We start from the raw sequence: 18,329 nt of genomic DNA on the forward strand, positions 1-18,329 counted from the left end.
CTACCAGTCTACTCAGCCTCTACCCATCTACTCAGCCTCCACCAGTCTACTCAGCCTCTACCAGTCTACTCATCCTCTACCAGTCTACTCAGTCTCTACCAGTCTACTCAGTCTCTACCAGTCTACTCAGTCTCTACCAGTCTACTCAGCCTCTACCAGTCTACTCAGACTCTACCCATCTACTCAGCCTCCACCAGTCTACTCAGCCTCTACCAGTCTACTCATCCTCTACCAGTCTACTCAGTCTCTACCAGTCTACTCAGCCTCTACCCGTCTACTCAGGCTCTACTAGTGCTACTATCAATAGTATAGGATCAGTCACAGAGCCCCTTTCCAAATTTATTTCTTTTTTCTGAAAGATATGCTTTTTAAGTTGCCATCCTTTTAAAAAAAAAGTATATTTTAAACAGCTTAAATAGCTATCCAATGGATTCAGATGTAATGCTCATTATGTTGGATGTGGCCAGTCTGTACACCTGTGTTCCCCATGCTGAAGGCCTACAGTCGATTGCCAAATTCCTAAAGTCACTTGACGACTCAGTGAATCGCCCTAATGACCTTCCGTTGGCGCTCTAAAAATAACTATTTCGGGTACAGTATGATGAAAAATTCTACTTACAAAAACCAAACATTCAAACTTGTGGAAGATGTGTTCAATGTAACAACACAGCAAACACAGTAAATACTTCACACACCTGCCAACGTTGTGTATAAGCCTATAACTGTCCCCGCTATAACATCTGCTAAGCTGAGTATGTGACCAATACACTTTTATTTGATTTTATATGCTTACGTACCCATGTGGTAAAGCCTATGTGGGCTGAACAAAATATATATATATCTGAATGCAAAACAGCGATCCACACTGACAATATCAAATATTCTATGGCAAAACACTACTTTAGAAGCCAAACATGGCCCTCCGACCTCTTTAAGCTTTGTGATCCTGGAACAGGTCCCATCCATCAGACTTAGCAACCTCCCTAAAATGCTCTCACAATGAGAGATGTTTTGGATTGATAGATTAAATACCATCCATCCTCGAGGTCTAAGCAAGGTTCTCATTCAGACGATTTTTGGAGACTTTCTATTTTTTATACCTCAAAACATATTTTTTCATACCTCAAAACATTTATTTTTCATACCTCAAAACATCCTATTTTTGTTGGCTTTATTGTGCACTAGGAAGTAACTAATTGCACCAAAATATCTCAAATTTCATGCATGCAATCATGATACCTAATTGCTATTTGTCGAGTTTATTTTGTTGATCTGTGTATTTGGATATTATATACTGTAACAATTACTTGTTGACTAATGTTTTGAAAACCCCTATGCACCGCCCTCACACAGGTTTGGGCAATTGTAATTATCACATCAGCACCAGCAAAAACATTTAAAAAAGTCTTTGGCACATCTCTTGATGATCTGATAAAGGCCTAACTGCCAAAACGCGTTAGCCTGCCCTGACAAAAACAAAAAGGTGAAACTGGATGCAGTCTATCACAGTGCCATCCGTTTTGTCACCAAAGCCCCATATACTACCCACCACTGCGACCTGTATGCTCTCGTTGGCTGGCCCTCGCTTCATACTCGTCGCCAAACCCACTGGCTCCAGGTCATCTACAAGACCCTGCTAGGTAAAGTCCCCCCTTATCTCAGCTCACTGGTCACCATAGCAGCACCCACTCGTAGCACGCGCTCCAGCAGGTATATTTCACTGATCATCCCCAAAGCCAATTCCTCCTTTGGCCGCCTTTCCTTCCAGTTCTCTGCTGCCAATGACTGGAACGAACTGCAAAAATCTCTGAAGCTGGAGACTCATATCTCCCTCACTAGCTTTAAGCACCAGCTGTCAGAGCAGCTCACAGATCACTGCACCTGTACATAGCCCATCTGTAAATAGCCCATCCAATCTACCTCATCCCCATACTGTATTTATCTTGCTCCTTTGCACCCCAGTATCTCTACTTGCACATTCATCTTCTGCACATCCTACCATTCCAGTGTTTAATTGCTATATTGTAATTACTTCGCCACCATGGCCTATTTATTGCCTTAACTTACCTCATTTGCAGTCACTGTATATAGATTTTTTGTTTTCTTTTGTTCTACTGTATTATTGACTGTATGTTTTGTTTATTCCATGTGTAACTCTGTGTTGTTGTGTCGAATTGCTACGCTTTATCTTGGCGAGGTCGCAGTTGCAAATGAGAACTTGTTCTCAACTAGCCTACCTGGTTAAATAAAGGACTTGTTCTCAACTAGCCTACCTGGTTAAATAAAGGACTTGTTCTCAACTAGCCTACCTGGTTAAATAAAGGGGAAATAAATAAAAAAAATAAAAAATGAGGTGACATTTTTTGTTGTCCTTTAAAATACATTTTTGCAGTGCCGCCTTTTCCCAATGTTCTTGAAACTTGGAATTTCAATTGTATAATGGAATAACATTTGTAAAAAATAATAATAAGTTTGAAAAGATTACAAATGAAAACTACACACAATACTAGTTTAATGTTTGAGCATGTTTATCACAAAGCAACACATGGCAAAGAAATACTTTAAAACACACTATGCACTAACATGGAGTAGCAAAATGACAGTTACTACATTCTGTGTGTCTATTTCAGTCACCTGTAGACTACAGATCACCGGCCAATGGTAGATCAGTAGTTGTGAGGAATACTTTCTATGCCAGGAGAATGGAATCTTTCATTTTCCCTCAAAGGCTTTACCCTTTATTATTACAATTCTCTTGATAATATAGGAAATACAAAATATATTCTCTGATATAGGATATACAAAATATATTCTCTGATATAGGAAATATCAAATGTATTCTCTGATATAGGGAATACCAAATGTATTCTCTGATATAGGATATACCAAATGTATTCTCTGATATAGGATATACCAAATGTATTCTATGATATAGGATATACAGACATATGTTAGCTATAAATAATGTTCCTTAAAAGAACACTGCTACATGACATATTACAAACTGGTTCAACTGAGGAAATAATCATTTACATTTGGATAATCCGTCAAGTGTTTTTAACATGACTCTGGTATCCTATTCCCTATATAGTGCACTACTATAGACCAGAGCCCTATTCCCTATATAGTGCACTACTTTAGACCAGAGCCCTATTCCCTATATAGTGCACTACTATAGACCAGAGCCCTATTCCCTATATAGTGCACTACTATAGACCAGAGCCCTATTCCCTATATAGTGCACTACTATAGACCAGAGCCCTATTCCCTATATAGTACACTACTATAGACCAGAGCCCTATTCCCTATATAGTGGTACTACTATAGACCAGAGCCCTATTCCCTATATAGTGCACTACTATAGACCAGAGCCCTATTCCCTATATAGTGCACTACTATAGACCAGAGCCCTATTCCCTATATAGTGCACTACTATAGACCAGAGCCCTATTCCCTATATAGTGCACTACTATAGACCAGAGCCCTATTCCCTATATAGTGCACTACTATAGACCAGAGCCCTATTCCCTATATAGTGGTACTACTATAGACCAGAGCCCTATTCCCTATATAGTGCACTACTTTAGACCAGAACCCTATTCCCTATATAGTGCACTACTATAGACCAGAGCCCTATTCCCTATATAGTGCACTACTATAGACCAGAGCCCTATTCCCTATATAGTGCACTACTATAGACCAGAGCCCTATTCCCTATATAGTGCACTACTTTAGACCAGAGCCCTATTCCCTATATAGTGCACTACTATAGACCAGAGCCCTATATGATTAGTTTTAGTAAACTAAAACTAATCATGAAAAAACTATTTATTAAAAATAAAAATATCTATCTATCTATATAATTAAGAAACCCTCTTTAAAAACTAAAACTGTACTTTAACTATTATCTTTGATTCCAAAACTAAACTAAATAAAATAAAAACCATCATAAATTATGTTCAGTTTTAGATTTTTTTCTAATGGGTTTTCAAGCTTCTGAATCTGTCAAGTAAATGCTGCCAGGAGATGGTAATGTTTCAATATGCTTCATTATCAAATCTGACTGCTCTGGGTCTGTTGCTCTGGGTCTGTTGCTCTGGGTCTAGGTCTGTTGCTCTGGGTCTGTTGCTCTGGGTCTGTTGCTCTAGGTCTGTTGCTCTGGGTCTGTTGCTCTGGGTCTGTTGCTCTGGGTCTGTTGCTCTAGGTCTGTTGCTCTGGGTCTGTTGCTCTGGGTCTGCTGCTCTGGGTCTGTTGCTCTGGGTCTGTTGCTCTGGGTCTGTTGCTCTGGGTCTAGGTCTGTTGCTCTGGGTCTGTTGATCTGGGTCTGTTGCTCTGGGTCTGTTGCTCTAGGTCTGTTGCTCTAGGTCTGTTGCTCTAGGTCTGTTGCTCTAGGTCTGTTGCTCTGGGTCTAGGTCTGTTGCTCTGGGTCTGTTGATCTGGGTCTGTTGATCTGGGTCTGTTGCTCTAGGTCTGTTGCTCTGGGTCTGTTGCTCTGGGTCTGTTGCTCTAGCTCTGTTGCTCTGGGTCTGTTGCTCTGGGTCTGTTGCTCTGGGTCTGCTGCTCTGGGTCTGTTGCTCTGGGTCTGTTGCTCTGTGTCTGTTGCTCTAGGTCTGTTGCTCTGGGTCTGTTGCTCTGGGTCTGTTGCTCTGGGTCTAGGTCTGCTGCTCTGGGTCTGCTGCTCTGGGTCTGTTGCTCTGGGTCTAGGTCTGTTGCTCTGGGTCTAGGTCTGTAATAATCTGTAATCTAGGTCTGAGACTACTAGTAATGCAACCTACAACACATACATGTCTCCTAGCTGTTAGCCACCCAGGCTAACACTAAAACTGAAACTAAATAATATCAAAACCAAATAGAAATGTTTTTAGAAAACTCAAATGGAATTAAAAACTACTAGATTAAGTCAACAACAAAAAAAATACTAATAGAAATAAAAACAAATATAAAACACAAAACTATAATAACCTTGAAGAACACATTGTGGCTCAGTAACCATGATTCTGTGATTAATTGATCTTGCAGGGGGCCTGATGGCTCTGGACTGGAGCAAAGCAAACACTGCAGGACACACACAGACCACCAGGGTGACACAGAGACGTCCTCAGGAAGGGACCGTTACGAGGACAAGACGTTAACCCCTATTCCTCGGAGCGGCATTCACAGTGATGCACACTGGGTAGTGGTCGCTCACCGCCAGGGCCTGGAACACACAAATACACACCATCAGAGGATTTAACACTGATACCATCAGAGGATTTAACACTGACACCATCAGAGGATTTAACACTGACATCATCAGAAGATTTAACACTGATATCATCAGAGGCTTTAACACTGACACCATCAGAGGCTTTAACACTGACACCATCAGAGGATTTAACACTGACACCATCAGAGGATTTAACACTGATACTGTTTTACATTGACGTTTTGGATCTCTAGTTGGTACAGTCTACATCAAATGCATTTCAGATCTGTCGAGAGAGAGGAGAGGGTGCTATACCTGTAGCTCGGTTAGTCCGTAGGCCTGTCTGAAGTCAAACACATCCAGAGAGGTTGGCTTGACTGCCTGGATCATCTTGTCCCCGTGGAGGACAACCCTATAAACAGACAGAGGAACAAGGAGGGGTCAGACAGGAGTAGAAGAACCATACAACAGAAAGAGAAATCCTAAAGATTACATTCTGGCTGATGAACAGTTAGGTTGACATCCAGCACCTGCTCAATATACTGATCGGGTTGGATCCTAGGTCACATTACAAGTCTGTTTTAACCCGTTGAGCTTAAAGCTTAAACCACATTTGTTACACTCAAAGGGAAGCCATAGGATATGCACATGATTGTACAACCCCTGATGTACGTTTCTATGGCAACGCGCTCTGACCTGTCATAGGCACAGTCTGTGGACTCCTTGACGGTGGTGTCGATGGTGTCACCCGTCAGCCACAGGAAGCTGCTGTCAGACCGCAGGCGGATGCTGCTCCACTGCTTCTTGGGTACGTAGCCGCAGTCCGCATTGAAGTCGCCCATGATGATTACATTCTGAAGAAAGGAGATGTGAGATTGAGCATGGAAACTACCACAGGTGTGCAAAGTACATTGGACAAAAAAAAAAACATGCTCAATGGAGATTTTTTATTTTTTTTGCACCAGAATAATCTGTTTTAATCTTGTACCGATTACAGTTTACATTGCACACAAATTTGGTTTTGTAAGGTGTCATTTTAGGGCCTTTTTTGTTCACCATTTATAGAAATGATATCTGCTAAGACCCATAGTAATCTAAACATTTATTACAAATTCACACTGTTACAAATTCACACTGTTACAAATATCTCATTGTTACAAATTCTATAATATCTGCTTAGACCCATAGTAGTCTAAACATTTATTACAAATATATCATTGTTACAAATATCTCATTGTTACAAATATCACACATAATGGAGAACATTGAGCTCTACTGTTGGTGGTGACTGTTGTGGTTTACCAGTGGAGTACAGTACGAGATACTGTATGTTGTTATTAACTTTACCTCTGTTTTCACCTCTGCACGTGAAAACAGAAATGATACAACTACTGATAAACCACTAGGAAGGTGGTTTCTGGCCTTTCTAGGGAGTTTTTCCTTGCCACCGTGCGTCTACATTCTGCATTGCTTGCTGTTTGGGGTTTTAGGCTGGGTTCCTGTATAGGCACTTTGTGACATCGGCTGATGTAAAATGAGCTTTATAAATAAATTTTGATTGATCGATAGGAAATTAGTCAACTGCTGATAAACCACTAGGAAATTATACAACTACTGATAGACTACAACTATATATATGTATGTAGAGGAAATAGGTCAATCCAAACCAAACTAGGTGTGCGTGTGTGCGTGCATGGTGTGTGCGTGTGTGTGTGCGTGCGTGTCTGCGTGCGTGTCTGTGTGCGTGCGTGTGCGTGCATGTGCGTGTGTGCGTGTCTGCGTGCGTGCATGTGTGTGTGCGCGTGTGTGCGTGTGTGCATGTGCATGTGTGCGTGTGCATGTGTGTCTGCGTGCGTGCATGTGTGTGTGCGTGTGTGTGTGCGTGTTCTACCTTTGAGGTCCATCGTTGTTTGACATCTTGGAACACATCATACAGTTCATTTATCTCCCTGACGGACGTCTCTGGAGTGGTGTGGATCGGGATGATCACAAAGTCCTGGACGGCTACAGGGGAAAGAGGGATACTTGTTGTCCCGAGCAACTTTTACAGCTTGTGACACAATATCTCCAGTTTAACTTACTGCCTTCTAACTGTTAAAGCAACTTGCCAATTCGGTATTTTTCTTCTGTGTTAAAACTGTGGGCAAGAATTGTAATTGAAGTGTAGCGCTGCAGTGAAGTGTCGTGCCCTAATAACATCTAGTCTTAACGGTAATAATATATTGGTTAGTTCAGCCAGACCTGTTTTGGGGGAAGAGAACCAGACGATGAAAGGTTCCCTGGAGAAAGCATCCTCGTCTCCAGGTTGGGTGTCAGGGTACTGGTACACTTCCTTTACTGACACCAGCCTCTGTCTGAGAAAGACATGTCATCACACTTCCTTTAGTATTAGTTCAGTGCTTTTTACTTATGGTCTGTGACAGTTCTCAGGCCCATACATGCACTGTAAAAAAATAACAAATAAATCATCCTGCTGTTATTACGGTAATTTACTGTTAGCCGGTTACATGTAAATTACTGTAAAAAAAAAAGGTACAGTATGTTAATGTAAATTCCAAATAAACTTTGGTTTAACAGCACATTGCTGTAAAGTTGACCAAAGTTTATTTGGAATTTACAGTAAATTACAGGTTACTGTAAAAACATTTTTTTTATTTTTTTTTTTACAGTGTGTTTATAACAGGCCTAAAAGAAAGCTAAATCCTTAAGATTTTGATAAAGTGTCCATATCATAGAGCAGGAACTGATACACCTGTAACATGTTGAGTTGCTTATAGCTGATGATACACTGGCAATGTTTTGAGCCAATGTTGCCGAGCAACAGAGTAAAGAGAGCAATGATCTAGCTCTGGTCTGCACTGACTAGCTCTGGGCCAGCTCCGGTCCAGAGTGTAGCTAGTAGCCAGCTAGCTCTGGTCTAGCTAACTAGCTTTTGTACAGGGCGTAGATAGTAGTTAGGTAGCTCTGGTCCGCATTAGCTCTAGTCTAACTCTGGTCCACACTAGCTGTGGTCTAGCTTTTCTCTACACTAACTAGCTCTTGTTCAGGACATAGATAGTAGCTAGCTAGGTCTGGTCTACACTAACTAGCTCTAGTCCAGGGCCTACTTAGTATTAGCTAGCTAGGTCTGGTCTACACTAACTAGCTCTAGTCCAGGACATAGATAGTAGCTAGCTAGGTCTGGTCTACACTAACTAGCTCTTGTCCAGGACATAGATAGTAGCTAGCTAGGTCTGGTCCACACTAACTAGCTCTAGTCCAGGACATAGATAGTAGCTAGCTAGGTCTGGTCTACACTAACTAGCTCTAGTCCAGGACATAGATAGTAGCTAGCTAGGTCTGGTCTACACTAACTAGCTCTGGTCCAGGGCGTACAGACTGACTCAACTTCAATAAAGCTTTATGCTAGAATTTACCACAGTTAACTAGTCATACTACTGCTATTGCAGTAACTACTACTACCACCACAGTCACCACTACTACCACTACCATTACAACTCGCCCATTATAATCCACAATAACAACATCACACCTACAAACCACCCCAAAATACGTCAGTATAACTATAACCTATGAAAACCCTATCACCTCCACTTCTTTAATTACCATGAAAAACACTTAAGAGGACCAAGAACAGCACATTTTCTTCAGGACATTTCAATTTTTGTAAAACTAAAGTTTAAAAAAAATTAGATTGACCAAATATTAAAATCATAATAGTTTCCACCACCTACACGAGTCACGTGACTTTGTTGGTGATTCTTCCCTGGTTACCATTGCAACATTTGGTCATACTGTTTTTTTTATTTTATTTTATTTTATTTTATTAAACTAGTTAAGAACAAATTAGAATTTACAATGACAACCTACCGGGGAACAAGGTTAGAACTACATATTTTTTTTACCTTTTCATCTCGGGAATTCGATCCAGCAACTTTTTTGTTTCTGGCCCAACGCGCTAGGCTAACTACCGCTCCAATGGTTAGCATTAATACTTTAGTAACGACAGCTATATTTAAATGAGCTCCCCATGTATTTCAATAACAACAACAACAAAAAAGGTCCATAGACTTGAATGGTAATACAATAAAATAATGATTTGACTTACAGCAAATATAATTTTTTTTACAACTAAACCAAGATAGACCACAGCTTGAAGTTTCCAACGTGAACAAATGAGTAGATCAAGCAAAGACGGGGCAGAGCCAAGCACTGGCTAGCGATATCCTATTGGCACGTTGTATTATAAAATCTGCATATTTCCCGTTAGGTAACTCAATTCGCCTTTGCACTCCTTTTAAACAGCGTGATTTTTTTGACAACTTTTGAAAAGGGTAAAGTCTACAAAACTTAGTCCACTCTGTTCATAACATATTCTAGTTTTGGGAACAGAAAACTGTATTGTGATCAAATGTTTAATCAATGAGAAAAATGTGCAGAATGTCGGCAAAAAAATAAAAAATCCATCTTGTTCCACTGCCTGCCAGTGGGTTTCCTCTCACTACCATATTTGGTAGTGAGTGGAAACGCCATCCGGATGCTTCACATTTATACATCCAATGAAATATCTGTCTCATTGTACTATCTGTGCCTATTGTAGCTCCTCTTCCACCATTTTAGCTATCAACTCCAAAACAATGTAGAGATGTTCAAACTGACCCAATTTAGATTGGTATCATTTGCATAAATTAACATGGGTTTGAATGAGAACCATAGGAATACAGAGGTAGCTATTCAAAATGGACATGCATCTTGGCCAATTAAACTACAATAACAACTTTAAAACATGCAGGCTATCCTAAATTCAAATTCTTGAAATTTTTATCAACTATAACTATCTACATTTACATTAATTAGCATAAAATAACTTGCCAATAGTAACTCTTGAACCGTTCAAGCTAGAGACACTAAACCGACTTTCACATTCAGGCTATCATATAACGTCATATTTTTAAACTTTATCAAAATATTCACACCCCTTTAATTGTTCCACATTTTGTTGTTACAGACTTTATTTAAAATGGATGACATTTAGATTTTGTGTCACTGATCTACACACAAAAGCCCATCATGTCAAAGTGGAATGTTGTTTGTAGAACATTTTTTTAAATTAATACAAAATTAAAAACTGAAATGTCTTGAGTCAATAAGTATTAAACCCCTTTGTCATGGAAACCTAAATAAATTCAGGAGTAAAAATGTGCTTTAAATAATGGCATAATAAGTTGCATGGACTCATTTCGTGTTCAATAATAGTGTTTAACATGATTTTTGAATGACTACCTCATCTCTGTACCCCACACATACAATTATCTGGAAGGTCCCTCAATCGAGTAGTGAATTTAAAGCACAAAGCCCAGGGAGCTTTTTCAATGCCTCGCAAAGAACGGCACCTATTGGTAGATGGGTAATAAAATAATAATTTAAAAAGAAGAAACTGAATATCCCTTGGTGAAGTTATTAATTAGGCTTTGGATGGTGTATCAATACACCCAGTCACTACAAAGATACAGGCGTCCTTCCTAACTCAGCTGCCGGAGAGGAAGGAAACCACTCAGGGATTTCCCCATGAGGCCAATGGTGACTTTTAAAGAGTTACAGAGTTTAATGACTGTGATAGCAGAAAACTGAGGGTGGATCAACAACATTGTAGTTACTCCACAATACTAACCTAAAGGACAGAGTGAAAAGGAGGAAGCCGGTACAGAATAAAAATATTCCAAAACATGCATCCTGTTTGCAACAAGGCACCTAAGTAATACTGCAAAAAATGTGGCAAAGAAATTAACGTTTTGTCCTGAATACAAAGCGTTATGTGTGGTTCAAATCCGACACAACACATCACTGAGTACCACTATTAATATTTTCAAGTATGGTGATGCTGCATCATGTTATGGGTATGCTTGTCATCGGCAAGGACTAAAGTTGTTTTAGGATAAAAATTAACGGAATACAGCTGTAAGCACAGGCAAAATTGTGAGACTTGCCTGTAGATAAAGGCATACTGCTCCTTGTAAGACTTACATGTAGGTAAAGGGTACTACTCCCTGTAAAACGTACCTGTAGATAAAGGCATACTGCTCCTTGTAAGACTTACGTCCCAGTCTGTCACTGATCACATAGTTATACTCATTCTTCCTGGAGCTGTAGTCACTGCAGAGGACAGAGGGAGCAGGGGGATGGTTGGATGGATGGGTAAATAGATGGGTAAATGGATGAATTAATACATTAATGAACCAATGAATGAACCATCAAACGAATGAATGCATGAATAGATTAACAACTTAATGTACTTTATTGACAGTGTTGGGGAGTAGTGAACTATATGTAATTCAAATAGAAATGTAACTACATTCCGCAGTAGCTTGGTGGTACTTGAACTGTATGTAAATCTAGATAGTGTTTTCACTAGTTAATTACCTTTTTGTCATGTAGTGCTATAGCTAACTAAACACAACTTTTTTGGGGTCAAAATAATATAAAATATGGGTGAAGTAGGTAAAAACATCCTTTCTTTTTTCAGCATCAGACCTGTCTTATTCTCACTTGAAACACTTTTTTGTGTTTAATAGGCTAATTTACACATTCTGTTAACATCTGATTCCAGAGTGATCACATCTGATTCCAAAGTGATCTGTTTGCAGTCTATGCCACTTTAGATTTAGATATGATAATTTTTGTAGTGAACTACTTTTTCAAAGTAACTTCAGTTAAGCAAACTATATTTTTCTTAAGGGTATCTTAAATTATTCCAGTGTTAAGTACAGTGCATTCAGAAAGTATTCAGACCTCTTGATCTTTTCCACATTTTTGTTACGTTACAGCCTTACTCTAAACTGGATTCAATATAAAAAAATTCTCATCAATCTACACACAATACCCTGTAATGACAAAGCGAAAAACAGGTTTTTAGAAACCCCCAAGACTCTTCCTAGAGCTGGCCGCCCGGCCAAACTGAGCAATCGGGGAAGAAGGGCCTTGGTCAGGGAGGTGACCAAGAACCCGATGGTCACTCTGACAGAGCTCCAGAGTTCCTCTGTGGAGATGGGAGAACCTTCCAGAAGGACAACCATCTCTGCAGCACTCCACCAGTCAGGCCTTTATGGTTGTGGCCACTCCTCAGTAAAAGGCACATGACAGACTGCTTGGAGTTTGCCAAAAGGCACCTAAAGGACTCTCAGACCATGAGAAACAAGATTCACTGGTCTGATGAAACCAAGATTAAATTCTTTGGCCTGAATGTCAAGTGTCATGTCTGGAGGAAACCTGGCACCATCCCTACGGAGAAGCATGGTGGTGGCAGCATCATGCTGTTGGGGATGTTTTTCAGCAGGAGGGACTGGGAGACTAGTCAGGATCAAGGGAAAGATGAACGGAGCAAAGTACAGAGAGATCTGCTCAGGACCTCAGACTGGGGTGAAGATTCATCTTCCAACAGGACAACAACCCTAAGCACACAGCCAAGACAACGCAGGATTGCAGAGAAAAATGGGAGAAACTTCCCAAATACAGGTGTGCTAAACTTGTAGCATCATACCCAAGAAGACTTGAGGCTGTAATCACTGCCAAAGGTGCTTCAACAAAGTACTGATTAAAGAGTCTGAATACTTATGTAAATATGATATGTCTAAAAACCTGTTTTTGCTTTGTCATCATGGGTTATTTTATGTAGATTGATGAGGAAGAAAAACAATTTAATCCATTTTTAGAATTAAAGCTGTAACGTAACAAAATGTAGAAAACGTTAAGGGGTCTGAATACTTTCTGAATGCATTGTAATTGGTAGTTTGGTAAACTACATTTTCAGAGTATCTTCCCCAACATTTTTTTTTATAACACCCAGATTAATAGAAACTAGTGTTATTGTATCAGTGGAGTATGTCTTTCAGGTCTTGGCCATCACACCAGCCATTGTTATTTTAACTATGTCTTTCAGGTCTTGGCCATCACACCAGCCATTGTTATTTTAACTGTCTCTTTCAGGCACAGGTCATCCCTACCTGTTGAGTTGAGTCATCAGCTGAGGGAAAGCCTTCCCACTGAGATCTTTGATCTCCATCACCAGCATGATGTCACAGCGAGCGATCAGCTGCAATATAGAGACAGCTTTTAGTACACTGGATAGAGATGCTGGTACATGTGAATGAGAAACCTCAACATCAAGTACTTCCTCAGATGGCCAGGGTTTCAATCTGTGCTGGACGTTCTCCTCTATGGGAAATTAAACTTCCTGTATATTATATACACCACCGTTCAACAGTTTGGGGTCACTTAGAAATGTCCTTGTTTTTGAAAGAAAAGCACATTTTTTTGTCCATAAAAATAACATCAAATTGATCAGAAATACAGTGTAGACATTGTTAACGACTATTGTAGCTGGAAATGGCAGATTTTTAATGGAATATCTACATAGGCCCATTATCAGCAACCATCACTCCTGTGTTCCAATGGCACATTGATGGTTGCTGATAATGGGCCTCTCAACGCCTATGTAGATATTCCATTAAAAAATCAGCCATTTCCAGCTACAATAGTCATTAACAATGTCTACACTGTATTTCTGATCAATTTGATGTTATTTTAATGGAGAAAAAATGTGCTTTTCTTAAAAAAAAAAACAAGGACATTTCGAAGTGACCCCAAACTGTTGAACGGTAGTGAACTTAATATACAGGATGTTTTTCTTTCCCATAGAGGAGAACGTCCACCACATAGTGTACTTCATTAGTTATATAATATAGTTATTCTCACAGATCCGATTCTCACGCTAACCTGACCTCACTCAGACTCTGTTCTGTTTTCTAAAGAATGTGGCCACACCAGATCCCCCACTGTTGACTTCTGCTTTCTATGGAACACATTTCTACGCAGTTCAGGTGTGTTCTGTTTGTTTATTGGGTTGTCCTGTTGAGGTCAGGACACCTTCTTTACTCTACACTTCCGTATTCTGAAGGATGTTGTAACATCTGTACAATCACCTTCCTCACCTCTGCTTTCCATGGAACGTATTTCTACACAATGCAGTTCAGGGGTCTTTTGCTTTTCACCAACAAAACACACCAGTAATTGGAACTATAAAATAATCAAATACACATCCTGAGTGTTACTGATGTACATACAGTACATGCACAGCATTATCTATACATTACATGGACTGCATTATCCATACAGTGTATGCACCGCATTATCTATACATTATATGAGCAGCATTATCTATTAATGTAAATTGTAATGACAAGATAGTTGCCCTTGACATGCACCATGTCGTTTTCGAAGGGGTCCTGTATAGGTTTATTATGCTAAAGTCATAGTTGTGAGGTAATGATTGTGACACGATGCGGTTAACTAGTCTGCTGTAAACACGTACGGTACAGAGTCTCAGGTTCAAATGTCAACCGCTGTTTGCAGAACCGACTACGAAACTCACTGTTAGCAGGAACACCACAGAAGACCCTAAGTGCAGACTGTAAATGGAACAACCACATCTAGTTTCTACACACATTTTAAGGGATTCAACATCCACATACAGTTGAAGTGGGAAGTTTACATACACTTAGGTTGGAGTCATTAAAACTCGTTTTTCAACCATTCCACATATTTCTTGTTAACAAACTATAGTTTTGGCAAGTCGGTTTAGGACATCTACTTTGTGCATGACACAAGTCATTTTTCCAACAATTGTTTACAGACAGATTATTTCACTTATAATTCACTGTATCACAATTCCAGTGGGTCAGAGGAGACGAGTAAAATGAGTCCTATATCGACATAACCTGAAAGGCCGCTCAGCAAGGAAGAAGCCACATTAAAAAAGCCAGAATACGGTTTGCAACTGCACATGGGGACAAAGATCGTACTTTTTGGAGAAATGTCCTCTGGTTGGATGAAACAAAAATAGAACTGTGTGGCCATAATGACCATTGTTATGTTTGGAGGCAAAAGGGGAGGCTTGCAAGCCGAAAAACACCATCCAACCGTGAAGCACGGTGGTGGCAGCATCATGTTGTGGAGGTGCTTTGCTGCAGGAGGGACTGGTGCACTTCACAAAATAGATGGCATCATCAGGACAAAAAATGATGTGGATATATTGAAGCAACATCTCAAGACATCAGTCAGGAAGTTAAACCTTGGTCGCAAATGGGTCTTCCAAATGGACAATGACCCAAGCATACTTCCAAAGTTGTTGCAAAATGGCTTAAGGACAACAAAGTCAAGGTATTGGAGTGGCCATGACAAAACCCTGACCTCAATCCTGTAGAAAATTTGTGGACAGAACTGAAAAAGCGTGTGCGAGCAAGGAGGCCTACAAACCTGACTCAGTTACACCAGCTCTGTCAGGAGGAACGGGCCAAAATTCACCGACCATATTGTGGGAAGCTTGTGGAAGGCTACCCAAAACATTTGACCCAAGTTAAACAATTTAAAGGCCATGCTACCAAATACTAATTGAGTGTATGTAAACTTCTGACCCACTGGGAATGTGATGAAAGAAATAAAATCTGAAATAAATCATCTCTACTATTATTATGACATTTCACATTCTTAAAATAAAGTGGTGATCCTAACTGACCTAAGACAGTGAATTTTTACTAGGATTAAATGTCAGGAATTGTGAAAAACTGAGTTTAAATGTATTTGGCTAAGGTGTATGGAAACTTCCGACTTCAACTGTACATACATGAAATGTTACATGAATGTATAAAGACATCAGTAAAAATGTGCACATGTAGTGTCCTGAACAACATGGAGACAGTCTATAGGTAATAGGTCTATTGGAGAACGTCTGTAATGTTAAAGTAAAAAATACAATTCCTCTTGTAGCAGGCTTTGGGTCTCCTCTAAACGTTTCTAAACATCCTCAATGGAATAGTTGTGTTTTTTTCCCCCCTCTCTCTTAAATGTTACTAACTGATCCGTTGTCTGTTGCACTAAGGACCTTGACAGAAGGACTGAGTGCTGCGTTAACCAATGTTATACCCAGAGGTAGCATTACTATGATGAAATTTAAGTAGAGCGGCTTGATATTATTTACAGAGAAGCTCAAATCATCGTACTTCACTACTCACTGCTTCTGACTACCTTCTGACTAGCTGGCCCCCTATTTCCTACATAGTGCACTACATTTGACCAGGGCCCATAGGTATTACTGATGTACATGCAGTACATGCACAGCATTATCCGTACAGTCCATGAACATCATTATCTATACATTACATAAACAGCATTATCTATACATACAGTACATTTTTACATTTACATTTTAGTCATTTAGCAGACGCTCTTATCCAGAGCGACTTACACACTTTTTTTTTTCCCCCCCGAACTGGTCCCCCGTGGGAATCGAACCCACAACCCTGGCGTTGGCAAACACCATGCTCTACCAACTGAGCCACACGGGACCAGCATTCTAGGTCCATAGGTATTAGGGTGCTATTTGGCACGTAACTTTGGTTAAACTAAATAAATGTAGACTACTTACAGCCAATATGACATCAACCACCTCTTGCTTCTCTATTTTCTTCTCTCCAAAGGACTGGATGTTGAAGGTGCAGATCTTCAGGGCTGAACCCCCACCACTGAGCCCCAGAACCAGGCTCAGCACCAGCCAGATCACTACCCTCCAAACACTAACACCACCCGACATGCTCACTGAGAGGTCAACAACAGACTGGCTGAGGGTACAGAGAGCCAGGAGTAGTAGTAGTAGTAGCAGCAGCTGCTGTGTGTGTGTGTGTGTTTAAGCTATCTGAAACCCAATACTTCCTTTTAAGATGAATGATTAAAAAAAAGACGTCACACATATCTTCTGTAACATTGGCTACAGTCTCTCTCTCTCTCTCTCTCTCTCTCTCTGTCTCTCTCTCTCTGTCTCCCTCTCTCTCTCTCTGTCTCCCTCTCTCTCTCTCTCTCTCTCTCTCTCTCTGTCTCTCTCTCTCTGTTTCTGTCTCTCTCTCTCTGTCTCCCTCTCTCTCTCTTTCTCTCTGTTTCTGTCTCTCTCTCTCTGTCTCTCTCTCTGTCTCTCTCTCTGTTTCTGTCTCTCTCTCTCCCTGTTTCTGCCTGTCTCTCTCTTTCTCTGTCTCTCTCTCTCTCTGTTTCTCTGTCTCTCTCTCTCTGTTTCTCTCTCTCTCTGTCTCTCTCTCTCTCTCTCTTTCTCTCTGTTTCTCTCTCTCTCTCTCTCTCTCTCTCGCTCGCTCTCTCTCTCTCTCTCTAGGATGTGGTGAGAGGTCTATCAGCATAGAGGCAGGAAGCTATCTAGCTCAAATACGGGCGAGGCGTTATGCCGTGTGGTGTTGCTTTTTGTATTGTGATTGTATTTATTATGGATCCCCATTAGTTCCTGTCAAGGCAGCAGCTACTCTTCCTGGGGTTTATTATGGATCCCCATTAGTTCCTGCCAAGGCAGCAGCTACTCTTCCTGGGGTTTATTATGGATCCCCATTAGTTCCTGCCAATGCAGCAGCTACTCTTCCTGGGGTTTATTATGGATCCCCATTAGTTCCTGCCAAGGCAGCAGCTACTCTTCCTGGGGTTTATTATGGATCCCCATTAGTTCCTGCCAAGGCAGCAGCTACTCTTCCTGGGGTTTATTATGGATCCCCATTAGTTCCTGCCAAGGCAGCAGCTACTCTTCCTGGGGTTTATTATGGATCCACATTAGTTCCTGTCAAGGCAGCAGCTACTCTTCCTGGGGTTTATTATGGATCCCCATTAGTTCCTGCCAAGGCAGCAGCTACTCTTCCTGGGTTTTTTTATGGATCCCCATTAGTTCCTGCCAATGCAGCAGCTACTCTTCCTGGGTTTTTTTTATGGATCCCCATTAGTTCCTGTCAAGGCAGCAGCTACTCTTCCTGGGTTTTTTTATGGATCCCCATTAGTTCCTGCCAACGCAGCAGCTACTCTTCCTGGGGTTTATTACGGATCCTCATTAGTTCCTGTCAAGGCAGCCAAGGCATAGAGTTCCATGTAGTCATGGCTCTATGTAGTACTGTGTGCCTCCCATAGTCTGTTCTGGACTTAGGGATTGTGAAGAGACCTCTGGTGGCATGTCTTGTGGGGTATGGATGGGGTGTCTGAGCTGTGTGCCAGTAGTTTAGACAGTCAGCTCGGTGCATTCAACATGTCAATACCTCTCATAAATACAAGC

General features: G+C 40.6%; 1 protein-coding gene across 1 annotated transcript; it reads right to left on the reverse strand.

The window, feature by feature from the left end:
- Positions 1–3,970: 3,970 nt before the first annotated feature.
- LOC115149942 (deoxyribonuclease gamma) lies at positions 3,971–16,964 on the reverse strand. Its single transcript, XM_029692757.1, has 8 exons — positions 16,665–16,964; positions 13,186–13,274; positions 11,246–11,338; positions 7,427–7,539; positions 7,077–7,189; positions 5,882–6,039; positions 5,501–5,597; positions 3,971–5,197 (listed from the first exon to the last, which is right to left on the reverse strand). Exons 1-8 carry the CDS (start codon positions 16,827–16,829, stop codon positions 5,129–5,131), a joined length of 897 nt encoding a protein of 298 aa, XP_029548617.1. The 5' UTR covers positions 16,830–16,964; the 3' UTR covers positions 3,971–5,128.
- Positions 16,965–18,329: the final 1,365 nt, after the last annotated feature.

Source organism: Salmo trutta, chromosome 16, assembly GCF_901001165.1.
Source record: "Salmo trutta chromosome 16, fSalTru1.1, whole genome shotgun sequence".
In the NCBI taxonomy this organism is placed as follows: Eukaryota; Metazoa; Chordata; class Actinopteri; order Salmoniformes; family Salmonidae; genus Salmo; species Salmo trutta.